Genomic DNA, 14,642 nt, shown 5'->3' on the forward strand with positions numbered 1-14,642 from the left:
TCGCTTTTCAGACCGATGAGCTTTGTAAAAATCTACGCGTTTCAGAAAGGCGGGGCATAGAGGAGAAACAATAATGTACAGTATGTGGAAAATAATGTGTTTTTTGAAACTTAAACCGCATAAACACATTTCATTACACCAAATACACAAAATAATGTTATTTTTAGCAACATCATATGACCCCTTTAAAAGAATGGTGAAATATAAAACCATTTATTTACAGTGTTTGTACTGTTGTTTCGGCTGTAGGGAGACCGAAACGATTATATCATTTGTGTTGCTTCATAAAAAAGGGCATTCATAGCAAGCTCATTGGATGAAATTTTCTGGCCGCAGCTCTGATTGGTGGAATTTTCTGCACTGCATCATGGGTAATGTAGTTCATCATGAATTCAGCTGTTTAACTACAATTATGTTCTTTGAATCTTCAGAATGTCGAGTTTTATAAATGTTTTATGAATGTTAAGGAAATATTAATTTTGATAATTTTGCAAACATTATTGGAACGTTACTTTTGAGTGTTCTCTGAACGTACTGAAATGAGTAGTAACATTTAAAAAATGTTAGATTAACATTTAACTAAATCATTTCAGAAACTATGATTCATGAATGTTGTATAATGTTTTTGTGCTGACATATTGAGAATATTCTTAAAGACCAGACAACTTTTAACAAACCTTCTATTAATGATACTGAAATAATGTTCATTACTTTGAGAGAACCTTGCAAAAACATCAGCCAAATTTCTGAGAACGTAAGCTGGATAACAACTTAGGAGCTCACAACAGCTCAGCCTTTAAAGGTTTATATGCTATGATTAAAAAAAATTCCCCATGGAGAAAATGAATGACATTTTTACTTCTGGAACCCGACTGTTGCAAAGAATGGTAAGTAACACATCTAATTAAAAGTGAACAGTGTACCTGTGACGGTAACCGAGGCGACAGTGAGCACAGTCAAAAGGGAGGAGACATGGATGGAGCCTGGCATACTCAGTGCAAACAGGTGACCCAAGCTCAGACTGACCATTGGGAGGAAGCGGGCGATTAGCGGGTACAGGCCAGAGTGGGAACAGGCTTCAGCCCATATGGCCAGAATGCACTGGATGCTCCCACAGACCGCCGGCACAAACAAACGCTCGCCCAGCCTCAGTGAAAAAGGCTTCAGGTGGATCAGACCCACGCCGTGCAAAGCTAGCAGTGCCAGGAGATTTAGAAACACCTGAAGGGAAGGAAGCAAAAGCCAGAGGAAGTTTAACAAGCCTAAAACACACTGGAGATTAAAACGTGATAAACAGTGCCATAAATGCCCAGAGTCATATACCGCTGACTTTTCATTATGTACCTAAGAAAACCACTTTCAGAGCATAGATAAACATAACAAATGATAACATGACATTTAAGCAGTAACGGCTGTATCACACTACTTTAAACAACATTTGACCATTTTTAGAATTATTATACATGCAGTTTTAAGACCACATTTAATACACTGAATATTTGTCACACTGCAATCCTACTGAACTGTGCAAGTGAACTGCAAAAAAGTTTGAATTTTTAAAAACTGTTAAACAATCACAGCATAATAAATCTACATTTTCTCTTATATATACAGTAGAGCAGGATCCAAACATCTGAGATTGGATTGAAAATCTGGGATTGAAAATAAAGTATTAAGATTTTGAAATGATGAATCTTTATAATGCAAAATGAGTAAGATTCTGTGCTGTTTCTAGGTCAATAGTGAAACAATTTGTGACACTGATCATGTGACTCTTTGTAGAGATGGTCACAAGCTCAAGATGCTCTTTGGATCATGTCAAATTATGCTTGTGGAGCTCATGCAGCTCACATGCTACTGTAATTAAAGCAAAAGAGGGATGACCTAAATGCTAAGACGTTCTGTACTTTTATTAAACTGATAGTTTTACTAGTATTCTCAGACTTTGACCCCACTGTAGATATACATTTTAATCTAAAATCTTCCATTTGTCAGCTGCTGACATCCCGTCTTCATTTTAAACATATAGCCCAGCCATAACATTCAAACACAAACAGTAAAAGGACTCCACCAGTTTAAAGCACTAGTCAAATGATCACATGTAACACACCTAATGATTCATCAGAGATTTGCCCAGTCTTGTGCTTTACACCCTACAAATAATCTATGTACACACTGAGAGATATGTAACGCTGATGATGATATGGTTTATATGCAAATTACTTGTGTAGGACTTTAAATAATGGTCCACTTGACATAATCCTGGCATAAAACACCTTGACATCTCATGTTTGAATGGAAAGTTTTCTACTGAATAACAGCTTGGCTGAAAGAAATCTAATCTTTTCAATTCAATTCAATCAGATGCTTTGAAACTTTATTTTATTGAGATTCTATTTATAGCATCATTTGGACATCATAATTTTTTATTAATATTCTGAATCATAATATTTTCATTTTAATTGTCAAAGTTTCAGAAATGTTGTTGTGTTTTTGTCATGTTTAGTATTGTTAATATGTCTATCTATATCATTTTTTTTCCAGTTTCAGTTATAGTTATTTTAGTATATCAAGTTTTAAATTAAAATGATACATCTTTTCTAGGCAACTAGCTGAAATAAAAAAAAATCTTTATTTATTCCAGTTTTATTGGTTTTAGTTAACTATAATAACCCTTTTTAACTTTAATTAATAATAATTGTATTAATTATTTTTCATTTTAAAAGATGAATATTTTTTAAATTTTAAACTGGCCAGAGCTTTCTGCACTGACCCCGAAGGGGATTAGTGATCATTAGTTATGTAAGGCAACTTTCAAATCTGCATGTTCAAGATCATAACTGATAAATAACTGATAAAGATGAAGCTGTGTGGGCAAAGTACCTGTATGAATGCAAGTGGCACCACATAAGGATAGTGATACTGGGGAATGAAGATCCTGCTTACAAAACTGTGTAGATTATCTGCCAGAGCATACACAATCACAGCCACCAGGGCCGCGATGCACAGCAGAAGTGGCACCAGAGGTTTACACACTTCATACACACAAGCTCTCAGAGCATGTGGCGTATGCATCTGCCACCATGCCGAACTGAAACACACATGGACAGACAGTAAATTGATTAAGCCTTAATAGACATTTTTACCCCTAAATCTAAGAATATCACATTAAAGATACTGAAGCAGTATGGTATAATCTCACAAGCATTGATGATAGAGAGATATTTTATGGCTACTATGCACAGCACATTAACAAACAAGTATTCACATTCACAAATTTTAACCAGGCTTTGTGCTCATTAAAGCTTTCAGTCACAAATAAATTTGTTCTTACCATCTGGACACCAGATTTTGCCAGGGGTCCATATTAGCGGTCCACCCACCCCAGGACCGGTGGAGTGGAATATTATTATTAATTTTGACCCCTTTACTGCATCAGGGTTTGGAGGACGGACGTAAAACTACCTGCACAAACACAAAATATCAAAAAAATCCAAAACAATTTCACCATCACTATTAGAAACAAAAGTCTTCTAATATAGATTTTAGAAAACTGTTATAAATAAATCAACAGCAGCATATAGGCTATCATGGAATACACTGACCATTATTTTTGCCCAATGTAATCTTCATTTCAACCATTAACACAAAAAACGTTGCCATATATCTTTTGTCCTGTAATTCAAATTAGTATTGTACGTAAAACACAGTCCAACATTTTTGTAAACGTTTTAACTTTTTACAGAAAACATGAAAAATAGAATAATAGAATTTAACATTTTAATTTTCAGATTATAATAACATTAGCCTCCTAAAAAAGTAAGCCCATTTGATAATTTAATTAAATGCATCTAAATAAATTAAAAAATACCAAAATAAATAATAAAACATACAGTACAACATACAGAAAATAAAAATAACGATAATATAGACCAACTCACATCTCTTGGCCAAGACCAAGCAGAAGTGGACTTTGATCTTATCTCACTCTGAGAGGAAAAAAATAAGAATTATTTGAACTAACTTCCGTCGACGAGAGGTTTTTTTTCACCCGTTTGTCTGGGGCCATTCAAATCTGTTTGTCCTGGATTTAGTCCTTCCGTTACCTCTCGTTTGAGTGCTTTGAGAGCATATATCTGTACCTGAGACAGACTCAGGGCAGAGGACAAGCGGAGTTAATAATTGAATACGTCACCTTGCAGCATGAAAGCTCATCACGTTGCTCGGTAAATATTTTCTTACCGACGACGCATTTATGTTGTTGTGCACCACACACACATTAAGCGTTTTAGGCGTAGTAAAATATATTGAGAAGTAGTAGAATACAGGCTACATCAAAATACTGTGGAACCTCCAATTTTAATAGTTTTACTCGTGCTGTTATTTACTTAAGATGATTAACTTCACGTTTCTTTATTGGATATATAATGAAGCGGTATCCTTACAAAACAGACAGAAGAAGGGCATATTTGTCAGCCAAAAATGTTCCATCTGATGCCATCTGTATATGACAATCACCCTCCCCCCACCTATAAACTTTATTGCTTTGATAACCAAACATTTGTAATGCCAACTACACAATGCACAAATGTATAGAAAAAAATAAGGATATGACATTTTAAAGGTCAGCTATGTACATAAAAGCAATTAGTTCATATATAGTAATGTAATTAATAATTAAAATGAATGTATACAAACCATATATTCAACACAATTTGTTCTAGTACACATTATGACAAAACTGCACCATTCATTTCGACTATGTATTCACTGTATAAATTGTCCAAAACTGAGACATGACTACACAGACAGCATTTGTGTATAAAGGAGATTTTTATTAAGGTCGATAAAGGCATCTCAGCAGACAGAAAGTGGCCAATTTAATTTGGATGTGCTGTCCTACCTTCATACTAAGAGTGATTAAACTTGAGTGACTCACCTTAACCATCATTCACAGGACGCTGTTACGGTCTGTTTTGGGTAATTACAAGTATAGGGATCATTTTATGTTATGCTTGAAAGTGAATATGGCTTCCAATTAGATAAAATTAATACATTACAACATAGACAGTGTAAATAAAACATCCATTAGGCCCATGATTAATTACTAATAATAAGACAAACATTTCTGTCTGAATATGTGTGTGCACACATGAGAGTATTTTTGTGGCTAGCAGCTGGATCCACAGAATAAATGGAGAAATGTACTGAGGGCAAACAAGCACATTATATCCATGACAGGTGGGTGAGAATCATAGAACAGACAGTCAATGCAATATCACCATGGCAACCCAGCACTTATTAATCAGGTCAAATATCAGTAAGAACATACCGATATGGTGACATCATAGTACTGTGGAATGGCGCAGTGACGGTGGGTCAATAAATGAAAGGACGTTCCCCCCTAAAGTCATTATTTACCCTTATGTCATTCCAAATATTCTAGAAAACCCCCTTTTTTCATTCTATTTGGGCTGTATGTGTGTGTTTTTTAGCTAGCATATACACTACCCATTAGAAGTTTGGGATAATTAAGAATTGTAATGTTTTTGTAAAGAAACATCTAATGCTCACCAAGGCTACATTTATTTGATAAAAAAACAGTAAAATATTATTACAATTTAAAAGGAACTGTTCACTATATTAAAAATGTCATTTATGATTTAGTGCTCAATTATTATCAATTAATATTAGTGTTTAAATATTAATAATGGTGCTCATTATAATCAATGTTGAAACGGTTTTCTGCTGCTTAAATTCAGCTTTGCCATCACAGGAATTGCATTTTATCTTTTAATTAATATTTTAAAATATATTAAAATAGAAAACAAATTGTTATAATATTCTACAATTTTACTGTTTTCACTACATTTTTGATCAAATAAATGCAGCCTTGGGGATGAAAACTTCATAATTATAAAAAAATATACTTAAAAATTTTAAATATTACTAAAAATCATAATTATTCCAATAGTGTATTCCAGTAGTGTATTAAAGAATATTTTCCCCATAAAAAATAGCAGTATACAGGTTGGGTTTGATTAGGGTGCATGATAAATAAACTATTTGTATTATATAAAAAATATATATGCATTTTGTTATTTGACTTTCATTCAGAAGTGGCTTCGTGTGACACTCTGACCTGTCATGGCCAGCTCACCCCTGCTCATGTAGAGCACTTCACAGTCCCGCATTACCCCGGCAACCCACTAAAATAAGGACCTGACAAAGAGGGAGGGAAAGAGTAGAATGGAAGGGAAAAAACAAAAAAACAGTTGTTTTTTACACAGTGACATGCGGAGAACGATTTAACAACCACAAGGATGTAAAATTCTACGTACATTCCAGTTCTTTTGGTAGATTTTGGATGTATTGGAGCAGAGGAATGCTGTAGGCAGTGTGTATTTTGCATGGCGTTGGTTTGAGTGTGTGTATCAGGATGGTTGCATTCTCTCTCTTACCTTTTGGCCCATAGAAGAGAGAGAGAGAGAGAGAGAGAGAGAGAGAGCTTCGGTCCCGAATGACTCCCATCCAAAACCATGGGCATTGTGGTGTCCAGGTGAGTACATCTGATAACATTATTATTATTTTCTTTCTGATAGTATTATTTGTTCACAAAATAACAAAGCAGACGTTGACAAGGAATTGTGAAAATAATAAATGTCAATACTTCACCTGATGTGCCTCTAAAGTGCACCACTTGTCCTCTGGTGGTTGATAGGATCTGTGTGTAACTGCTGATTACATTAGCTAGAATATAGAGTGTTTACACATCAATTGCTAGAATTCTCTCCCCTCCCCCCTTCGCCCTCTCCTCGCAGAGCTGATAAATGTCGTTTGGTTCGCTCCACTGGCTCGCGGGGCTCTCTGCAGGTTCAGAACAGCGCCCCCTGTAGGGAGATGAATGGAACAGTCAAACTTTCTCAAATCAACGTCATTGAATCCTCTCAGAACAACACTGAAGGTAGGTCAACATACCTAAAGAATAAAGACGCTGCAAAATTAATCACTGCGTGTGTGTGTGAGATCAATGAGATACATTTTTTAATAAAAGACTGGTTGAAATATCAAACATGGACTCATATAATATATCATAAATAAAAATTATTTTCTAAAAATAAATAAAGAAATAAAATGCCTACGTTTTTAATTGTACATTGATTTGCTGTAGAAACTGTCTGTGATAAATCTTAAAATAACTTTGTGTGTGTGTGTTGTCTTGTGTTTTTGTGTGAAAGAGCTTCTGATTCCTGCACTTCCAGAAAAAGCAAATATAGAAAGAGGTTATGTGACACCACAGCAAGTATACAACCTCCTGAATGCTGAAGCGGGCCAACCTTCACTGCATGATCCCTATTATATACTGATACTGGACTGCCGCTCTGCAGAGAGGTAACAGTGATACACATAAATACATACATATACATTATAGATATGTACATTCAGTGAAAGGATCATGAATGGTTCTGGCTTTTAAGTTTAATGGTAACTAACTTGTGTGTGTGTGTGTGTATACATGTGCAGATATAAGCAGAGTCACCTGGTCACAGCCCGTGCCAGTGTGACGGTGATGCATCCAGAACTGGGCTGTTTGATAAGCTGTGTTCAGCTGCAGGAGTTTTCTATAATACTGCTATACGCTGAAGAAGGCCAAAGTCCAGGTATAACATTTTTATAATATAAATAAAATAAAACCTAATTAAAATGATTAATAATAATAATATAGCTAAATCATACATTTTATAAATGATGTTATACATTTATAAATTAACATAAATGTATTATTAATGAATATACTTTATATTATGTTGAATAAATGCCAATAAGTTTGATAATAATATGTGACCTTGGACCACAAAACCAGTCATAAGGGTCAATTTTTTTTTTTAATTGAGATTTATACAAATAAATAAGCTTTTCATTGATGTTTGGTTTGTTAGGATAGGATAGGATATTTGGCCGAGATACAACTATTTGAAAATCTGGAATCTGAGGTTGCAAAAAATCTAAATATTGAGAAAATCACCTTTAAATTTGTCAAATGAAATTCTAAGCAATGCATATTACTAATCAAAAATTAGGTTTTGATATATTTATGGTAGGACATTTACAAAATATCTTCATGGAATGTGATCTTTACTTAATATCCTAATGATTTTTGGCATAAAAGAAAAATCGATAATTTTGACCCATACAATGTGTTTTTGGATATCGCTACAAATATACCTGTGCTACATATGACTGGTTTTGTGGTCCAGGGTCACATATAAAAAAGTTATTGTTATTATTTAAAAGGTTATACATTATATTCATAATAATACCTTAATATTAACTGATAAATATACTTAACGTATAACATAACCTCATAATTTATTGAAATGTTTTATTTAGCTATATTAATATTATTATTATTATGTTTAAATGTGTTATTTACGTTATGTGACATTATACCTTTATAAATTAATATAAAAAGTATTATTTATAAATACAATTATATTATGTTGAATAAATGACAAGTTTAATAGGTAACACTTTGTTTTGATAGTGCACATGATAGACATTTTACTAAATATAAGTAACTTTGTGAGCATAATAATAATAATTTAAACAACAAGTTATGGTTATTTTTTAAAAGATGATAAATTATATTTATAAATAATACTCTTGTTTTAATTGATAAATATATAACATAACCTTATGATTTATAAAATGTATTATTTAACTATTATTACGTTAATTGGGCAGTTTTATTAGACTTTAATAATAATAATAATAATAATAACTTTGTGTAAAACAATGCAAATTATACAAATATTATGATAAATATATTAAAATAATAATGTATAAATATGGCTGTATATGTGGCTTTGTGCTCTAGTTGGCAGTCAGGAGGCACGCGCTGACTCTCCTACTCTCCAGCACTGTTTCTTCCAGCTGAGTGCTTTGGGAATGGACCCTGTAATCCTCCAGGGGGGCTATTCTGCTTTTCACTCTCTCTATCCCTTTCTGTGCACCCCTCGCATGGTCCTACTGGAGTCAGAGCGTCGCTCCCTCACCATCTATCCCTCTGAAATCCTGGAGGGGGCGCTATACCAGGGCTCTGCCTCGCAGGCACATGACTACCGTATCATCAAAAACCTCCACATCACACATGTGGTCAATGCCACAGCTGAAATCTCAGATGCCTTCCCGAGTGTTTTACGTTATCTTCGGCTACGGCTTAGTGATGACGCACAGCAGGATCTTCGGCAGGCCCTTCCAGAAGCTTCTCAGTTCATTGCTGAGGCTTTTGCGGGGGGCACCGGGGGCACCAGGCGGCCGGGTGTTGGTGCACTGCAGCCTTGGACGGAGTCGTAGCTCGGTGCTGACGTTGGGATTCCTGATGGAGCATCGCCGTTGGTCTTTGCTACATGCTTTTCGTTGGCTGAAGGAAAGACGAGCTTGCGCTGCCCCGAATGCTGGGTTTCTTCGGCAGCTCTCTGACTACGAGGAACTGCTGTTTGGTCAACGGCTCACCCCACTGGATGACATCCGTCTCTGAGAAATACTGAAGGAAAATACAGTGACATGAAATGAAGGAATCCTCTTCACAGACTTATAGAGTTGGTTGTGTTGATCTTGGTTAATAATAAGAATTTGACAGACTGAAGAAAAACTTTGTTTGTCATATGATGACTTAAACACAAACATCCATTAATCTAACACAAATGGAAGTTTGTGGATGGCCTTATCCACAAAAAAGAATAATAGAATGTATTAGGAAATATTAGAGAATACATTTAATACATCATAAGCCAAAGAAAGACAAATATCATTCTAATATTTCATATGTGCTCAAAACTAGCAAGATGAACATTCAGGTAGGATGAAGGGGGAACAATCTGAAAAGTCATTGTTTTTGATGTGATTTTACTGTTTAAACAGGTACAAAACAGTTGCTACATATGACTGGTTTTGTGGTCCAGGGTCACATATAAAAAAGTTATTGTTATTATTTAAAAGGTTATACATTATATTCATAATAATACCTTAATATTAACTGATAAATATACTTAACGTATAACATAACCTCATAATTTATTGAAATGTTTTATTTAGCTATATTAATATTATTATTATTATGTTTAAATGTGTTATTTACGTTATGTGACATTATACCTTTATAAATTAATATAAAAAGTATTATTTATAAATACAATTATATTATGTTGAATAAATGACAAGTTTAATAGGTAACACTTTGTTTTGATAGTGCACATGATAGACATTTTACTAAATATAAGTAACTTTGTGAGCATAATAATAATAATTTAAACAACAAGTTATGGTTATTTTTTAAAAGATGATAAATTATATTTATAAATAATACTCTTGTTTTAATTGATAAATATATAACATAACCTTATGATTTATAAAATGTATTATTTAACTATTATTACGTTAATTGGGCAGTTTTATTAGACTTTAATAATAATAATAATAATAATAACTTTGTGTAAAACAATGCAAATTATACAAATATTATGATAAATATATTAAAATAATAATGTATAAATATGGCTGTATATGTGGCTTTGTGCTCTAGTTGGCAGTCAGGAGGCACGCGCTGACTCTCCTACTCTCCAGCACTGTTTCTTCCAGCTGAGTGCTTTGGGAATGGACCCTGTAATCCTCCAGGGGGGCTATTCTGCTTTTCACTCTCTCTATCCCTTTCTGTGCACCCCTCGCATGGTCCTACTGGAGTCAGAGCGTCGCTCCCTCACCATCTATCCCTCTGAAATCCTGGAGGGGGCGCTATACCAGGGCTCTGCCTCGCAGGCACATGACTACCGTATCATCAAAAACCTCCACATCACACATGTGGTCAATGCCACAGCTGAAATCTCAGATGCCTTCCCGAGTGTTTTACGTTATCTTCGGCTACGGCTTAGTGATGACGCACAGCAGGATCTTCGGCAGGCCCTTCCAGAAGCTTCTCGGTTCATTGCTGAGGCTTTGCGGGGGGCACCGGGGGCACCAGGCGGCCGGGTGTTGGTGCACTGCAGCCTTGGACGGAGTCGTAGCTCGGTGCTGACGTTGGGATTCCTGATGGAGCATCGCCGTTGGTCTTTGCTACATGCTTTTCGTTGGCTGAAGGAAAGACGAGCTTGCGCTGCCCCGAATGCTGGGTTTCTTCGGCAGCTCTCTGACTACGAGGAACTGCTGTTTGGTCAACGGCTCACCCCACTGGATGACATCCGTCTCTGAGAAATACTGAAGGAAAATACAGTGACATGAAATGAAGGAATCCTCTTCACAGACTTATAGAGTTGGTTGTGTTGATCTTGGTTAATAATAAGAATTTGACAGACTGAAGAAAAACTTTGTTTGTCATATGATGACTTAAACACAAACATCCATTAATCTAACACAAATGGAAGTTTGTGGATGGCCTTATCCACAAAAAAGAATAATAGAATGTATTAGGAAATATTAGAGAATACATTTAATACATCATAAGCCAAAGAAAGACAAATATCATTCTAATATTTCATATGTGCTCAAAACTAGCAAGATGAACATTCAGGTAGGATGAAGGGGGAACAATCTGAAAAGTCATTGTTTTTGATGTGATTTTACTGTTTAAACAGGTACAAAACAGTGAATGGTAATTACAACATTTAAAAAAAAAAGTTTTATCTTTGCATTTTATTTTTCTTTTAGGATGTGCGTTGGACTGAAGGATTAAAGGTGAAAAATTTATTTGTGTCTAGTTTAGGTTTAGTTTGTAATAATATAAATGTTTTGTTTTTGAGATTCTTCCAATATAGGAGAGAGATCTATTGACCAAAAAAGGCAATAAAGTCAGTAAAAAAACAAGTTTGAATCACTGGAGTAAATACAAACGGCACAGAACATACACAGCTGCAGACTGAAGTGTTTGACCTTTTTCTGCCCTTAATGATTTACACTGAGGACTGGGAAGAAGAAAAAGTTTGGTCTTACAGGAATGTGCCAAATTCATTTTAGTAGTAGAGTCAGATGTTTGCCTAGTGTTGGAATGACAGGAGTATTACAAGAAATCATAATTGATTTTTTTTTAAATACTAATAAAAAACATTGAAGACAACTCTCAAAGGATTGTGCTAAAACATGTTAAAACATGCTAAAAAAAATATTTTTATTTTGTAAATGAGCATATTTTCTTTAAATTATTTTGAAATGCTCAATATTTTTACATCAGTTATGCACAGAGTGCAATAAACTGTCTTTATAACACAAATGCGTGCCACTGTGTCTCTATTGTGCTATGGTTTCACAAACATACAAACATTCTTCAAGCTATGTGACAAACGTTTGCCTCTTTTATAGCTCAGTGTTAATTTGGAAAGCAAAGGTTGCAGTCAGAATTGAAACCAGCAGGAGTAACTTATATATAAGGTTCATTTAAGGTCTCATTTTGATTTATAACTATATATTATAAGTATACTTATAATATATAGTTATAAATCAAAATGAGAGGAAGCAACAGAGAACATTTTGAGTGTTAGAGTGCAGAGTGTTAGAAAAGAAAGAGAGAAAGAAACTTCCACTTCTTTTTTGCACAGAAAAAAAAAATCCACCAGGAAGAAAACAACAACAACAGAGACTTCTCTTTTCAGTGCATACTCATTATGCAACAGCTACGAAATACACAAGATAACATTCAATTCAACCTTGATTGACACATTATGGCATGGTTTTTAAGGCATGGTTTAACAGTTTACCCACAAATGGCAATTTTCTGAAAATGTACTCACCTTTAGGCCATCCAAGATGTAGATGAGTTTATTTCTTCATCAAAACAGATTTGGAAAAAGCATCGCATCACATGCTTACTTGATCCTCTGCAGTGAATAGGTGCTGTCAGAATGAGAAATAAAAACACAATTCACAAGTAATGTAAGTAATCCACAAGCTGAGTTCTCTATCCATAATATTGTTTTTGGGTGAACTTTTTCTTTAATGAAGGATGCCTAATGGATTATACAAAAAAAAAAAATATATATATATATGTTGGATGTTTTTATTACATACAGTGTGAGTATAAACTGCTAAATATGTATGCAAACACTGTAGAACAAATTCACACAGCTGTATGATGTATCAAGTACCACATCATAAGGATGAGCCCAATGGAATGAGATGTAGGAACTGTACTATGCGCATGCGCAGTTCGAAATTCCACCTGGTTCCATGAGTTTGGGAGAGTGTGTGACACTCTGCACGTAGCGCAGCGGAACCCCCCGCCACCAGATTGCGAGGAGAAGAGCGGTGCAACCTCTCGGATAAAGCCCAGCTTCACACCAGAGGCATCGTAAACACAGAAGAGTTCTCCATCCATGCTGAGCTCCTCATTAGCGGCACCAGAGCGACATCTGGATCGATTCACTGATTCTCTGCGCGGCGACGGCCTGAAAGGTACGAGGATATTTACTTTACAACCTCTCTCAGGAAGTTTAGCTTGTTTAATTTTGGTTCATTGTTAAAATATTTATTATTGCAATGACCTTTTTATCGGTAGAGCAAATGTAATGTGATACATCATACCAATAATACAAAAATAATTCCTTCCTTTGATATTAAAAACTCTGAAACCTGAAAGAGTTGAGAAACCCTTTTGGTTGAGAAAATGTGGTGCACGTGCAGGAGTTTATCTTGCACTCATTCTTTACTGTACACAATAATATAGTCACAATGATACATCTGAGTGTTCAATGAGTCAATCTTTAGGAAAAAATAAGTTTCAAGCTCATTAAGCGAGATGTCAGACTTAGGATCTAATTTTTCATATAGCCTATGATAAACTTTTCAAGTTTTTATTTTTGTTGTTATGAAGAATATGTATGTGGTCTAAAGTGAATTTGGATAAGGCAAACGAACTTTACATTATTTGCAGCATTATATTTTGAGAAATAGCCTAATGTTGCAAAAATGTTGTTTCTCTGCGCGTGTTTCATTGATTGACTGATGCAGTGAGTAGAGTATTCAGTGTTTAATAAAAACGATGGAGTCTCATTTGTCCTGCTACAAAGATTGTCATATCTTTTCCTTTGGCATCTGTTATCTGTGAACTTATAGAAGAGTTTGCAGTCCGGTTATAACTCATCTCGAGTTTTGGAGGGGGCGGGGCGAAGACGTGGCAGTTCTGTGGCTCTGCACCCAATGAACTGCGGGCGGCATCCATGATGGACCCTCACACTAGGGTCTTTCCTGTAATTATGCAGGACCTTTTCAACTGCTCTAATTTGTAAGAAATTAATATACCACTGCTGTAACCTAAGTAAATATTTCTATAAGTGGATGCTAGACATATGGGCAAAACTGTAACAGGGTGTCTAAAAGGATGGTAATGAAAAACTAAAGTTAGCCATTGAGGACTGATAGTGTCAACTCATTTTGATATTGTTTTGATATCATGACAGTTTATTAAATGTACTGATGACATTTGTGATTGTCATTTCAACCTGGCTTTTCGTTAAAAGAATATTACAAAAGATTAACAGGATAGTGATATTAAGGGACACAGAAAAAAATAAAGAATTTATTATCAACAATATCCTTAAGAAATGAATAGAATTTTGAAATCAGAAAAGTGGCTAGCTAACGGCAATACAGAATTA

General features: G+C 34.8%; 4 protein-coding genes across 8 annotated transcripts in view; 3 read left to right on the plus strand and 1 right to left on the minus strand.

Moving 5' to 3' along the window:
- The window catches only part of LOC107668613 (uncharacterized), a 5,972-nt gene extending 1,800 nt beyond the window's left edge, over positions 1-4,172 (minus strand). Inside the window, exons 1-5 of one of the 4 annotated variants that reach the window (XM_016460556.1) lie at positions 4,025-4,172; positions 3,606-3,675; positions 3,335-3,465; positions 2,884-3,091; positions 924-1,221 (exon numbers count right to left, since the gene is read on the minus strand). In XM_016460556.1, the coding sequence (XP_016316042.1) occupies positions 924-1,221; positions 2,884-3,091; positions 3,335-3,366 (538 nt within the window). In that variant the 5' untranslated portion in view covers positions 3,367-3,465; positions 3,606-3,675; positions 4,025-4,172. Of the gene's footprint in view, positions 1-923; positions 1,222-2,883; positions 3,092-3,334; positions 3,466-3,605; positions 3,676-3,941 lie in introns of all 4 variants that reach the window. The other 3 variants (XM_016460553.1, XM_016460557.1, XM_016460555.1) reach the window with 3 other exon arrangements.
- A 2,699-nt stretch (positions 4,173-6,871) lies between these two features.
- LOC107668614 (serine/threonine/tyrosine-interacting-like protein 1) lies at positions 6,872-9,514 on the plus strand. The gene is made up of 4 exons (XM_016460558.1): positions 6,872-6,964; positions 7,239-7,392; positions 7,525-7,661; positions 8,879-9,514. Exons 1-4 carry the CDS (start codon positions 6,901-6,903, stop codon positions 9,355-9,357), a joined length of 834 nt encoding a protein of 277 aa, XP_016316044.1. The 5' UTR covers positions 6,872-6,900; the 3' UTR covers positions 9,358-9,514.
- LOC107668587 (dual specificity protein phosphatase 1-like) lies at positions 9,383-11,247 on the plus strand. The gene is made up of 2 exons (XM_016460523.1): positions 9,383-9,503; positions 10,586-11,247. The coding sequence occupies exons 1-2, from the start codon at positions 9,383-9,385 to the stop codon at positions 11,245-11,247; spliced, it is 783 nt and encodes a 260-aa protein (XP_016316009.1).
- Positions 11,248-13,187: 1,940 nt separating this feature from the next.
- LOC107668593 (prolyl 4-hydroxylase subunit alpha-1-like) overlaps positions 13,188-14,642 on the plus strand; it is a 12,355-nt gene continuing 10,900 nt past the window's right edge. For both annotated transcript variants that reach the window (XM_016460528.1, XM_016460530.1), the window contains exon 1: positions 13,188-13,440. The gene's annotated coding sequence lies outside the window, so the exon portion shown is untranslated. The remainder of the gene's footprint in view (positions 13,441-14,642) is intronic.

The sequence above is a fragment of the Sinocyclocheilus anshuiensis genome, unplaced genomic scaffold, assembly GCF_001515605.1.
Source record: "Sinocyclocheilus anshuiensis isolate Anshui unplaced genomic scaffold, SAMN03320099.WGS_v1.1 scaffold2047, whole genome shotgun sequence".
In the NCBI taxonomy this organism is placed as follows: Eukaryota; Metazoa; Chordata; class Actinopteri; order Cypriniformes; family Cyprinidae; genus Sinocyclocheilus; species Sinocyclocheilus anshuiensis.

Coding starts and splice junctions, on each gene's coding strand:
- LOC107668614 (XM_016460558.1), top strand. CDS start 6,901: ATGAATGGAACAGTCAAACTTTCTCAAATCAACGTCATTGAATCCTCT. Junction 6,965..7,238: donor CTCTCAGAACAACACTGAAG/GTAGGTCAACAT, acceptor TTTGTGTGAAAG/AGCTTCTGATTCCTGCACTT. Junction 7,393..7,524: donor GACTGCCGCTCTGCAGAGAG/GTAACAGTGATA, acceptor ATACATGTGCAG/ATATAAGCAGAGTCACCTGG.
- LOC107668587 (XM_016460523.1), top strand. CDS start 9,383: ATGGAGCATCGCCGTTGGTCTTTGCTACATGCTTTTCGTTGGCTGAAG. Junction 9,504..10,585: donor CTACGAGGAACTGCTGTTTG/GTCAACGGCTCA, acceptor TTTGTGCTCTAG/TTGGCAGTCAGGAGGCACGC.